Below are 12,958 nucleotides of genomic sequence, written 5' to 3' on the forward strand. Positions count from 1 at the left end.
CACACACACACACACACACACACACACACACAAAACCACAGTAAACCCTGCAAATGGTTGGAGGAGCTTATGACAGTGCTGAAACACTAGGGGGAGTTATTTGCCATATTTGTCTTAACTCTGTACTACACCAACATGCTACTATCTTTTAGCTTTTATTTTGTCTGGAGGGCGGGAAAAGGCCATAATAAGTGGATCTTTAGAAATATAGTCCAATTATAAAAGTAAACCTGTAAGAAAACATAACAGTTTTAGTATAAGTGTATAGATTATGAAAGGAGGTAGAACCTGCACACCAATATCCAGGTAAATAATAACATTTTAGACAATGTTTCGACCTCAAAGGATCTTCATCAAGTTTATTTTATTTTTATTTACTTTTTTTTTTACTATATCTACTGCATAGTACTGTGTTCTATCCGTCTGTCATTCAATGTTATATGAGATAGACCTTGTACCAATAAACTGTACCGTCATGAAACTGTACCTTTTTCTATGCAAACTTCTAATAAAGTCTTCAATCAATCAGTAAATCCTGGAAATTGGTGTGCACACCCTAACTCCTTTCATATTACGTTTCATTGGCCCAGCACCCACAGTCGATGTGCGTATAAATAAGTATGCTTTGATGTTTATAGATCAAACATAATCGTTATGCATACAGTATAGGGAACGGGGGGTTTGACCAACAGAATAAAAGGCACCTTTAGAGTATCTATCATTCATTTGGACATACAGTAAAGATAAGAAATACATAGATGTCCACGTTTTAAAATGTTTGACATGGGTGGGCCGAGGCCAAATAAGGCCCACTTTCTTTAGTTGGCCTCTATGACAAAACTTTTTTTGACTTGAGTATGTTGAGGCATTTGATATTTGATTGGTTGCTGCTGTGTGTTTAGTTTCCATATTCAATTTTGAAGGCTTATAAACTGCCCTTTACAGCCCGATGCAGATGCATAGTGGCTGAAGCCTAGGGCTGTCACAATTATTACATAATCGTCTAATCGCAATTATTTGACATAATCGTGATTATTTTTCATAATCGTTTCCATATTGAAAAAATGTCATATTTTATATTTTATTTTTTAAAAGTCAAAAATGGTGGAAATAGCAGATCTACAAGCTCACAACGCGTTGCATCGCGACGCGTTGTGAGCTTGTAGATCGGCTATTTCCACTATACTATCAATGTTCTTTTTTAAGTATAAGGTTGTCAAACATGTCAGTAATTTCTTTGTACATTTAGGTCATGTGTCATATCTACCATGTGCAACTTCAAAGCCTAAAAGTCAGAACAGAAATGTAATTGTCAGCGACAAAAACACAATTAAATCGTTAATCGCAATTATTTGAGTGACAATTAATCGTCACGTAAAATGACATAATCGTGACAGCCCTACTGAAGCCCAAATACATGAATGAAGCATGAGTGAAGTGTTCTGCTGAGGTTCAGTGTTAAAACTGAAGGCCACCAAGTTAAAACCAGCACAGTTAAAATCCAAGAGTGGGATCAAAATCATGCAATTGTGTGTGGTAAGCATCACGGATGAAAGCATCAGGCCTCATGCTCCAGAACAATGGCACAGAGACGTACAGGCACCACAACAAAGACAACAGCACAGAGATGCCTAGAGCTGAGACATTTGTTACACACTATCTGTACATGCTACATGTCTATAATTTCCACCGTCAATGGCCTGAGTAAGAATCAAGCCTCTTCCATCCTCTGTGCAATCTCAGACAGTCTGTAGAACTGTGAGGTTGTGTATGCCAGGCAGGGGCGTCACAAGGGGGGGGGGGGGGGGGGGGGAGTGGGACTGAGTAACTAGGGCCCAAGGTGGAGGGGGCCTTGATTATTTTATACTTTAGCTATTGAAAAATAGCTGATCTACAAGCTCACAGCGCGGCACTTGGTGCTTGTAATGTATATCTGCTATTTTTGAAAAGTTTTGAAAATGTGTGCAAATCTTTGAATATATGTATATTTTAAGTGAACATTTCTTTTTTTTTAACATTTGTTTATTGGGTTTTTTAACAAGCATTCATTGTATGAATCAGCAAGTGTTTTAACAATGCTAGAACATTTGTAACTACATTTTTGCTTCTGGGGGGGGTCTCTGGAACTAAATATTTTGAGATGGGGGTCCGTGGCCAACTACGTATCATTTTGGGGGTCCTTCACATGAAAAGGTTTGAGCGCCACTGGCGTAGAAACATTTTTCAAAAGACCTTAGAAGGATTTGAAATATTCAATATTCAAAGACTTAAAAAATAGAAGATCTACGAGCTCGCAGCACGGCACTCGGTGCCGCGCTGTGAGCTTGTATATCTGCTATTTTTCAATAGTTAAAGCATAAAATGTGAGTGAATCCTTGTACCCAGGGCCCAGAATGTGGTGTGACACCCCTGGTGCCAGGCTCTGTGGCGAGGAATGATGCGCCCCAGCAACAAATGCTTTCCTGCATAATATATCCTTAATCAGTGCACTGCATAAACCTCTTTTGCTCGCCTTTTTAAATACAATCGTTCCGTCATCTCAAAAAGACCGTTTCCTCACCACGCCCTTTCCTCCTTCACCCTCGTTTTCCGACTCGTCAAAACTCTCTGTGAGTCTCTCTCTCTCACAAGTCCACTCCCAATACTTTCTTTGTCTCCTGTACGTGTCAAATGGCGTCTCCCCCTTTCTGGTCACCATCCCTTACACAAAACCGGTGTTCCCCCTCTCATCATGTTGGCTTGCCTTCATTGATGTGGGATAATGTGGGCTTGTTGGCCCTCGCAGGACGGGTCGGGTGAGTCAAAGGTTGGCAGGTTCCTGATTGGCTGCAGCGCTTGTCACTCAGGCCGGGAGGCGAGGCTCGATCTTCAGAGAGAGATCGTAGAGGGTGTCCTCGTCCATGATCAGGGTTTTATCCAACAAGTATTGGGTCACCTGGACAGAGAAAGCAACGCAGTAAAACCCTCAATTGTCAATTCAACTCTGAGAGTGAAAACACTCAACCAGCTGGACACAGAAGGGCAGTGGTTTTCAACCTTTTTCACATCAAGGTCCATTATTTATTCGGCATTTGAGCCACAGACCACTATTTGATGAGATTTAGACTATCAGGGCTGTATTTTGACTGTCTCAAGTTCCAACTTAAAAGCCAGTCCATACTGTCTCCGAGCACCGAACGTTTTGTCGGAGAATTCCGACTTTCCAACGCGCAGCTTTCCGAACTCTAATTCGGGGTAATGCTTTTCAGAAGATGCGAGTGACGTTATTTTGTACTTGAACCAGACCTTTATAATGAATAGTTGGAGACAGTATGGAAAGGCCTTTAAGAGCTGGTACTTAAGACAATCAAAACGTAAAAGATTTTGTTATCGGTTGAATAGGATTATTTTGTCCACAATTTCATGCTGTATTAATGTTGGGGTCCCACCCTTTTTTACAGTACACTAATAAGACAAAATAAGACATAATAAAGCCATAATTATGAAATAATGTGTTGGTAATTAGAACTTATAATGTTTTATTAGACAAGAACAAAGACAGAATAAGACAGAATAAAGCCACAATAAGGATGATGTTTTATTACCCCTTGAATGAAACGTAACATATCAGGGTCCCAACAAACTCTAATAAGTCCTATAAGACCAATCAGGGTCCTAACAAAGTCTACTTATTTAACAGGCTTCATTAGAAAATAATGTGCTCTAATTACAAACAAATTAGCACTCATTATCACAGAATTGTACTGTAAAAACTAATCAACGACAAGGTAATTAGAACTTATCATTTTTATTAGACAGAAACAAAGACAGAATAAAGCCATAATAAGGATGGTGTTATAGACAACATTCCTGGCCGATTGCAGGAGAGAGGCCCCGCCCCCAAGTCGAAAGGGAACTTCCGGGTTCTCTCTGTCAGGCATGCATATAAACGTGTTGCCAAGTCAATTTATTTACCTAAACTATCTTGTTTTTTTGCTTATTTATATTGCAAGAGTTGGCTTGTTTCGCTTATTTCTCTCACAAATTTTGGCAACACTGCCCAGCGCTGCAGTAAAAGATTATGACAATGAACTGAAAGGGTTAAACCAACGGAGGTTTTTTTTTCCAGCTGTCAGCTAGATGGTGCGGTGCGGTCATGGTCTCTTGATATGCAAGCCACCGCTATCTTCGAAGTTTTTATTCTATCTACACCAGTTAATAGTATTGATGACATCCTTAACATATCCTAAACTCAGCAAACTCCCCAGAGAAGCAGCACGACTCACAACAACAACAACAACAACAACAACAACAACAAGGTAAAACTCTCATGCTAGCTAATTAGCATTGTTAGCTACGATCTTTTACTGTATGGTGACTACTACTCTTGTTACAACTAAGTAAAAGTTATTTTCACTTGTGACAACACAACATTGATTATAATTGAAATAAAAGCTCTTCGCTGTTGTGTTGTATCTGTGAATGCAATTGTTTTCTGTCTTTCAGACCTGTACTGTACGTCCATGCAGGACCAATGAAGCCAGATGTGAGGGTCGAGATCTCCTCATCATATTTATTGCAATAAAATATTTATACACACTTTTCTTTGACTTGTCCATGCCTTTTTTTTAACTGTTGAGTGTTTCAAATGTTGTACTGTATATTGTGTTATTGAGATAAGGAATGTTCCCAATGATGCTTTGAAGGAATGCTTTTAAACACTTGTCATTTTCAATTAATCCAGTTTGTTTTTGTATCTATTAAAGCCAAATGTATTCATTGTTTTGACGTGACAGTTTAGGATTTAATGATTAAATGAGCATTAAATATGAATGGATATTTATATTGCCTTGATTAGGATTAAATCGATGATTTACAGTGATATAGTGAAATGAACACAGCATAGGATGCACATAATAGGTGGGCTAATGTGTATTATGTCTATTCTGGAGTGGGTTGAGTTGTTGACAGGCCTATTTGTAAAAACATTAATGCATATCACACAACACAAGCCAACTGTGACTTCATGGTGACATCCCAGAAGAGTGGAGAATGGAGAAGATGACGTTTGACATGATCAACCAGCGTTCTGAAGGGAAAAGGTTTGCTAGCTAGAATCATACAACATTCGCTTCCATGAAATACTGATTAGGTTCAATGCTTGCTTTCAAATACACAAATCTGTTTATTTGTAGGCCTATATCAATTCAATTCAAAGGAGCTTTATTGGCATGAGAAGACATGTTTATATTGCCAAAGCAAGAGTCAAATAAAATAAAAACAGTTTAAAATGGCGAACATATAATATGACATGCAGTTGGAGGGAGTACAGCATTGTGTAAAAAGCTATGTCGCATTGTGACATTTTATATATATATACAGGGTATAAAGCTTTTGAAACAATTTAAATAGCGTTATTTTTTAAGAAGTTTGCATATGAAAAAAGGTAGTTTCATGACAGTACACTAGTACAAGGTCAACTAAAAGCATACGCCCAAGAAAGCCTATGGCATTGTTTCAATTGAGATCTCTTTTTTTTTCCTCCAACTCATAACATTGAATGACGGCAGAACGGGTGTGTATCGTCACAACTCATTTATTTATCAGCAGAGTGGATGAGTGTTGCCATTAAGTGACATTGTTAACATAAGTTACAAAGTAAAATTACAAAGTAAAACAATCCCGTCTCATTAGTTAAGAGGAGAATCAGATCAGATGAACGTAAACAGGAAATCGCGCTACGATCAAGCCCAAAAAAGGGCTTCCGGTCGGAAGTAGGGGGCGTGGCCAGGCATGTTGTCTATTAACCCTTGAATGAAACGTAACAAATCAGGGTCATAACAAACTCTTCTTATTTAACATTAGGCTTCATTACAAAATAATGTGCTCTAATTACAAACAAATTAGCACTCATTATCACAGAATTGTACTGTAAAAACTAATCAACGACAAGGTAATTAGAATTTATTAGACAGAAACAAGACAGAATAAGGATGATGTTATTACCACTCAAATGAAACGTAATAAATCAAGGTCCTAACAAACTCTTCTTATTTAACATTAGGCTTCATTACAAAATAATGTGCTCTAATTACAAACAAATTAGCACTCATTATCACAGAATTGTACTGTAAAAACTAATCAACAACAAGGTAATTAGAATGTATTAGACAGAAACAAGACAGAATAAGACAGAATAAGGATGATGTTATTATATGAACAATGGCCGAACTCTCCACCAGGGGGAGCTCATGAGCACATTTTTCCCCTGCCTGCTGCAGAAGAAGAGAGGAGGAAGCCAGCAGCAGAGCAGATCGCTCCATATGTTTTTCTAAGAGAGTGTTTTGACACATGTTCCAAAGCTTTAAAAGCTGATTCTGAGGCAACTAAATGTGATTAACCTTACAGACATCGAGTAAATGATTTTCTATGTTACTGTATGCTGCCAGATGACCTGAGAGTACCGTTTCCTTTTCTTTTGATGAAGAATCTCTGGTGAGTGTGTCTTTCTTAACAAGGGTGCTAAGCTAACTGTTAGTATGCAGCTTCATGCTAACAGTTAGCTTAGCACCCTTGTTAAGAAAGGCACACAAAAGACAATTACACTCACCAGAGATTCTTCATCAAAAGAAAAGGAAACGGTACTCTCAGGTCATCTGGCAGCATACAGTAACATAGAAAATCATTTACTCAATGTCTGTAAGGTTAATCACATTTAGTTGCCTCAGAATCAGCTTTTAAAGCTTTGGAACATGTGTCAAAACACTCTCTTAGAAAAACATATGGAGCTATCTGCTCTGCTGCTGGCTTCCTCCTCTCTTCTTCTTCTGCAGCAGGCAGGGAAAAAATGTGCTCAGGAGCTCCCCCTGGTGGAGAGTTCGGCCATTGTTCATATAATAACATCATCCTTATTCTGTCTTATTCTGTCTTGTTTCTGTCAAATAAATTCTAATTACCTTGTCGTTGATTAGTTTTTACAGTACAATTCTGTGATAATGAGTGCTAATTTGTTTGTAATTAGAGCACATTATTTTGTAATGAAGCCTAATGTTAAATAAGAAGAGTTTGTTAGGACCTTGATTTATTACGTTTCATTTGAGTGGTAATAACATCATCCTTATTCTGTCTTATTCTGTCTTGTTTCTGTCTAATACATTCTAATTACCTTGTCGTTGATTAGTTTTTACAGTACAATTCTGTGATAATGAGTGCTAATTTGTTTGTAATTAGAGCACATTATTTTGTAATGAAGCCTAATGTTAAATAAGTAGACTTTGTTAAGACCCTGATTGGTCTTATAGGACTCATTAGAGTTTGTTATGACCCTGATTTGTTACGTTTCATTCAAGGGTTAATAACACCATCCTTATTATGGCTTTATTCTGTCTTTGTTTCTGTCTAATAAAAATGATAAGTTCTAATTACCTTGTCGTTGATTAGTTTTTACAGTACAATTCTGTGATAATGAGTGCTAATTTGTTTGTAATTAGAGCACATTATTTTCTAATGAAGCCTAATGTTAAATAAGTAGACTTTGTTAAGACCCTGATTGGTCTTATAGGACTTATTAGAGTTTGTTGGGACCCTGATATGTTACGTTTCATTCAAGGGGTAATAAAACATCATCCTTATTGTGGCTTTATTCTGTCTTATTCTGTCTTTGTTCTTGTCTAATAAAACATTATAAGTTCTAATTACCAACACATTATTTCTTAATTATGGCTTTATTATGTCTTATTTTGTCTTATTAGTGTACTGTAAAAAAGGGTGGGACCAATGTTGGTACCATAGGGGAGATAACAGACACGTGTTACCCTTGTAAAATGACTAATGCAGGTGTTTAACAATAATTTAACTCTTGAGTGCGTAAAATGAAATGGTTTAATTTACGCTACGATAAGTTAAAAATCTATAATGGTCCATTTGTTTACCAAGGGACCACCTGGAACCCCCTCAAGGACCACTGGTCGTCCCCGGACCACTGGTTGAAAACCACTGCATAAGGCCAATCGGTTTAGTTTCAGAGGCAACAACAAACATTTTGACAATGAGAGATGAGAGGCAGAGAGAGGAAATCAGGAGAGTAAAGAGTGTGTTCAGGTTGAATGACCTTGGCTTGATGCTCTATCCTGTAGGGTGTCTGTTGGAACTGTCGGATCTCTCTGATGATGTGGGAGATCTGCAGAACACAATGCCATCGTTGTTGATATCATTACTACTGTGTGTGTGTGTGTGTGTGTGTGTGTGTGTGTGTGTGTGTGTGTGTGTGTGTGTGTGTGTGTGTGTGTGTGTGTGTGTGTGTGTGTGTGTGTGTGTGTGCGCGCACGCGCGCGCGTGTGTGTGTGTGTTTGAGTGCAAGAAGAAGAGGAGTATGATTTCCTATTTATTGCATACAGTACAGTACATACATAGGCTACACAGGGTGTGCACGTCAGCGGATGTTTGCCATATGTGTTCACCAGGGTTGGGGTTAAGCATTATGCATTATGATGTAAATATATATTACTTTCATTAGTAACAAAGTCATGTAAAACATTACTTTTATAAGCATTACTACTTCAAGTAATGTATTACTTTCAGAACCTAGTTTTTGGAAGCTTCTAACAAATTCATACACATTAACAATTACAATCCAACAAGTCCATGCATCGACAATTTAGAAGTGCACTACATTTTTCTAAAATATATCCTGTAACGATAGAGGGGGCTGCAGCTTCTGAATTGCTTGTGTTTCATCATGACATTGAAATGTAGGCTGCTAAAATAGCATTTTAACACGACATATTGGGACATTCTTCTTGATTCTATTTATTCTACACTCTTCCATTTAATATTATGCCTAATCCTTGATGTTTTGAGGGTAATTGAGGATACTTTGTGGAGATAATATAGTGCATTGCTTGGCGCAGAAGAAATATTGTAATGCAACTTATTGGGTTTATTTTGAAAATAATATGTAATACATTGTTGCAATGCAAGTGAACGGGCTCCCGGAAGTAGGGCGAGACACAGGATTTCTAAGGAAGTTCAAAGTTCACAGCTTTACGGCAATAATGGCAGAGCTGGGTGGAAATAAACAATGTATACTGTAATGACTCAAGGCATTATCTGCCAAAGGCATGTAGCGGAACATGGACTTTTGAGCGAGATAAATATGCGGATTAACAATTTATCCGATCGCTCCTGTCTGAAGCCCTGGTTGGGTTGGACAAATGGACACAAAATGGAACATATTGCATCTTTAGAAAAAAGAACACCTGGACCATCTGTTGGGGGACCAAATAAGTACATTAAAGCTCCTTTTCGACTGCAGCTTTAGCACCACACTACACACCGCACCACTTAAAATGATCTGCATTTTCCATTACACAAAAGTACCTCTATCAGTAAGAAACAAAATTTCTCATTTAAGAAAAGAAAACTGATAGTTGAATATCATTGATGGGCTGCTCACCATTCTCATTTTGGAGAAATTTACAAGACCCTCTTCTGTAAAATTAGGTGTTCCCTCTTCGATGAAGGCCAGGTCTGTTAGGTACATTCCCAAATAGGGAACCGAGGGCGGGTTACAGCTGGATGGGAGAGATGGAAATGATGGTTCAACAGTACTGTACAGCCTTATACTGTGTCATGTAAGCCAAATATACCTTAACCCAGTGGTTCCCAAACCTTCTCATTTCAAGGACCCCCAGTGTGGGTCCATTTGGTTCTAAAGTGATATCATCTCAGGGGGTCTCTACATCACAGACTAATACTCACTTTTTCAGAGTCTCCCTCAGGTTTTTGAACCTCCCCTCGGATGACACGGTCTTCTGCAGCTTGTCCATCAGAGCTTTAGCCTGGGTAAACAGTACACAGTCCAAAATGCACGTCACCTCCAAACCACTGTCAAAAAGGTATTCTTTAATAATCCACATTCAAATTACTGCATTCTGCAACTACCGCCCGCCCGCCCGCACGCACGCCCGCACGCACGCACGCACGCACGCACGCACGCACGCACGCACGCACGCACGCACGCACGCACGCACACACACACACACACACACACACACACACACACACACACACACACACACACACACACCAATCATAATTTCTCCCCATTGTGATATGCCACGACTTAATAAATAAATGCTTCTTAAACGACCACAGGAGGTCACATGAGCACATTTGTGCCTTCCAAATGTTTCATTAACCATGTTTATTATTGGCACTCGACAATGGACATTCCATCAGGAGCAAGGACACCGCTGTTGTTCAAGCTCCAGAATGGGGCGGTTAGAGAGCAACATGTCAATACTACAACAGCACACTCGCCAGTGATCGAAAAACACTGAGTTAATGACATCATAAACTCATCCCCTCCCCTTTAACCAGGCATACTTGATGAACTAGTGGGTGTAGCCACATAAAACATAGTTTTAACACTTTCTGTACTCCTTTTTGGAAAAAGATCTTCCTCCTAGTATGTATGATCTGATGATGGCTCCTCATCTTTAAGGATATACCAACTGCTGGCCCTTTGTACTAATGCAACATCTATGTGTTTTTACGTAATGTACCGTGCAGTAAATCCCAACTATTATACACATGAGAGATGCACCTGCTTGCTGACTTTGGCCCAGGTCTTCTTCAGGCGGTAGATGGCGCTGCGGTTGAGAGCCGAGGTGATCTCCAGCACGCCGTTGTAGTTGTTGAGGCAGCGGCAGATGTCGGCCACGGCCACCCACTTCTCTATGGAGTTGGCCCTGGAGCCCACGTCAGTGTGGGTCATGATCTGGGAGGCCACCAGGTTACTCATCTGCACACACAGCACACACAGGGGCGTCACAAGGGGGGGGGAAGTGGGACTGAGTTACTAGGGCCCAAGGTGGAGGGGGCCTTAATTATCTTATACTTTAGCTATTGAAAAATAGCAGATCTACAAGCTCACAGCGTGGCACTCTTTGAAAAGTCGTGAAAATGTGTGCAAATATTTTATAATATTTATATTTATAGTATTTTTTAAGCGAACATTTGTAACTCAAATTTTGCTTCTGGGGGGTCCCTGGAACTAAATATTTTGAGATGGGGGTCCGTGGCCAAATACATATCATTTTGGGGGTCCTTCACATGAAAAGGTTTGAGCACCAATGACATGGAAGCATAGGTTTTTCAAAGATTTTAAATATTCAAAGACTTCACGATTTTTCAAAAATATCAGATCTACAAGATTGCCGCGCTGTGAGCTTGTATATCGGTATTCAAAATGTGCTTGAGTAAACGTACAAAAGTATCGGCATGAAAATGTACTTAAAATAACAAAAGTAAAGGTACTCTTTATGCAGAATGTCCCATTTCACAAGTGTTCAAAATGTATAAAAGATCTTTTGAAAATAGCAGGCTCACAAAGCGACGTGTTGTGAGCTTGTAGATATTTTCAAATAGCTGAGGTATTGGGATAAAGTGGGTAATGCATGTTTTGTAATAATAAAAAAGAATAACTAGGAGTAACTAAAGTTTTCAAATCATTGTAGTGGTAGTGGAGTAAAAGTACAATATTTGTACTTTTTTGTGACGTAGTGGAGTAGAAGTAAAAGTATAGAACACTGGAAATACTCAAGTAAACTACCTCAAAATGGTGTTACTTTACACCACTGCCTGACACACACACAAGCCACAGTTGATCTTACGTCGTTGAAGTGCTGACTGGTCTTCATGATGTAGGGCGTCCTCTCTGTCTTATCCACCTTCATCCAGCCCTGGCCCAGGAACTCCCTTAGAGACATGATGAGCGACACACTCTGTCAAGGCATGCACATAGGCTGGTGCCCCTCACCATTGATTCATCCTCTTATTCGTTGTAACATCATATCCCTTAATGTGGACTGACTGAGAACTTAAATAGTCCATACGCACTACTGTATGACCTCATATCCATCACAGCAAAGTGTATGGTATTTGTAAAGTTGTATAGTTGTTTATTGTTATTTTTTTTAAAGGGAGGTCTTTTAACACATCGGGTGCCCACGTGGTGTCTACAAGCCAATCTCTTTGATGTCGCTGGAGGCCCACGACGCGTTTGACGCGTTTTACAGTAAACTATACTGTACTGTAGCTACTGCACTTGGCTGCCGCGGTGATGAAACAAACTCCATTTCCCAACATGCAGCGCGCAATTACGTCATCCGGACGCGCTGTGTGTCTCGTTGACTTCCTGTCTAACGGCTGCACAAAAACGTGGTTTTCTCCTAATCTAGCTTTTAAATCACTTTCATTTCAAAACGGCAGCCTCTTCTACCTGCCATAACACAAACAAAGTGGCTTAGAAATGATAAAAAACGGTCCTGACTGAAAGAAAAGATTTTCGCGAAATAAACAGGACATACTCCGATTACATTTACTCGGATTACTTTTCTCGCCAGTACTCTCGCCGGTAGGTAGAATGACGCGTTGCCATGGGCACCAGCAACACACACACGTCATACATCCGGGCACTCGATGTGTTAAGCAGGATTCAATGGTGCTACAGCATAGACAACATTCAGCCACTAGATGTTGCAATATACTCCATGACACCACAACACTTCTGTTGTATAACTTTCCCTGTTTCCAAGCACTAATGCAGTTTGCACCACTGTAATGTGGTGGCCGCCGGCTGCCTCCAAGCAATTCTTCCTTCCCCAACAAACGCAAATGGCAATTTTTTCCCTTTTTAATATTATTGATTTAGGTTTGTTTTTTTCCTCTTCTTTTTTATTGGGGGGGACAACTTTTTAAATCTTTTCTTTTTTATAATTTGTCCACATAAATAGTTTTTTTTATCAATGTCACCTTCAAGTATCTAAAGTTTAGACATTATGGTTTAGACTCTAAACCGGGGGTCAGCAACCCGCGGCTCTAGAGCCGCATACGGCTCTTTAGCGCCACCCTAGTGGCTCCCTGGAGCTTTTTCAAAAATGTATGAAAATGGAAAAAGATGGGGGACATTTTTTTT

General features: G+C 39.4%; 1 protein-coding gene across 3 annotated transcripts in view; it reads right to left on the minus strand.

The window, feature by feature from the left end:
- Window positions 1-2,842: 2,842 nt before the first annotated feature.
- Window positions 2,843-12,958, minus strand: part of LOC308295055 (ras-specific guanine nucleotide-releasing factor 2) — a gene marked incomplete at both ends in the record, with an annotated part of 76,794 nt that continues 66,678 nt past the window's right edge. For all 3 annotated transcript variants that reach the window (XM_080738003.1, XM_080738001.1, XM_080738002.1), the window contains 6 exons: window positions 2,843-2,935; window positions 8,090-8,158; window positions 9,434-9,551; window positions 9,739-9,818; window positions 10,586-10,783; window positions 11,655-11,739. In XM_080738003.1, the coding sequence (XP_080594129.1) occupies window positions 2,843-2,935; window positions 8,090-8,158; window positions 9,434-9,551; window positions 9,739-9,818; window positions 10,586-10,783; window positions 11,655-11,739 (643 nt within the window). The remainder of the gene's footprint in view (window positions 2,936-8,089; window positions 8,159-9,433; window positions 9,552-9,738; window positions 9,819-10,585; window positions 10,784-11,654; window positions 11,740-12,958) is intronic.

Source organism: Nannobrachium achirus (assembly GCF_963921795.1).
Source record: "Nannobrachium achirus genome assembly, chromosome: 12".
Lineage (NCBI taxonomy): Eukaryota > Metazoa > Chordata > Actinopteri > Myctophiformes > Myctophidae > Nannobrachium > Nannobrachium achirus.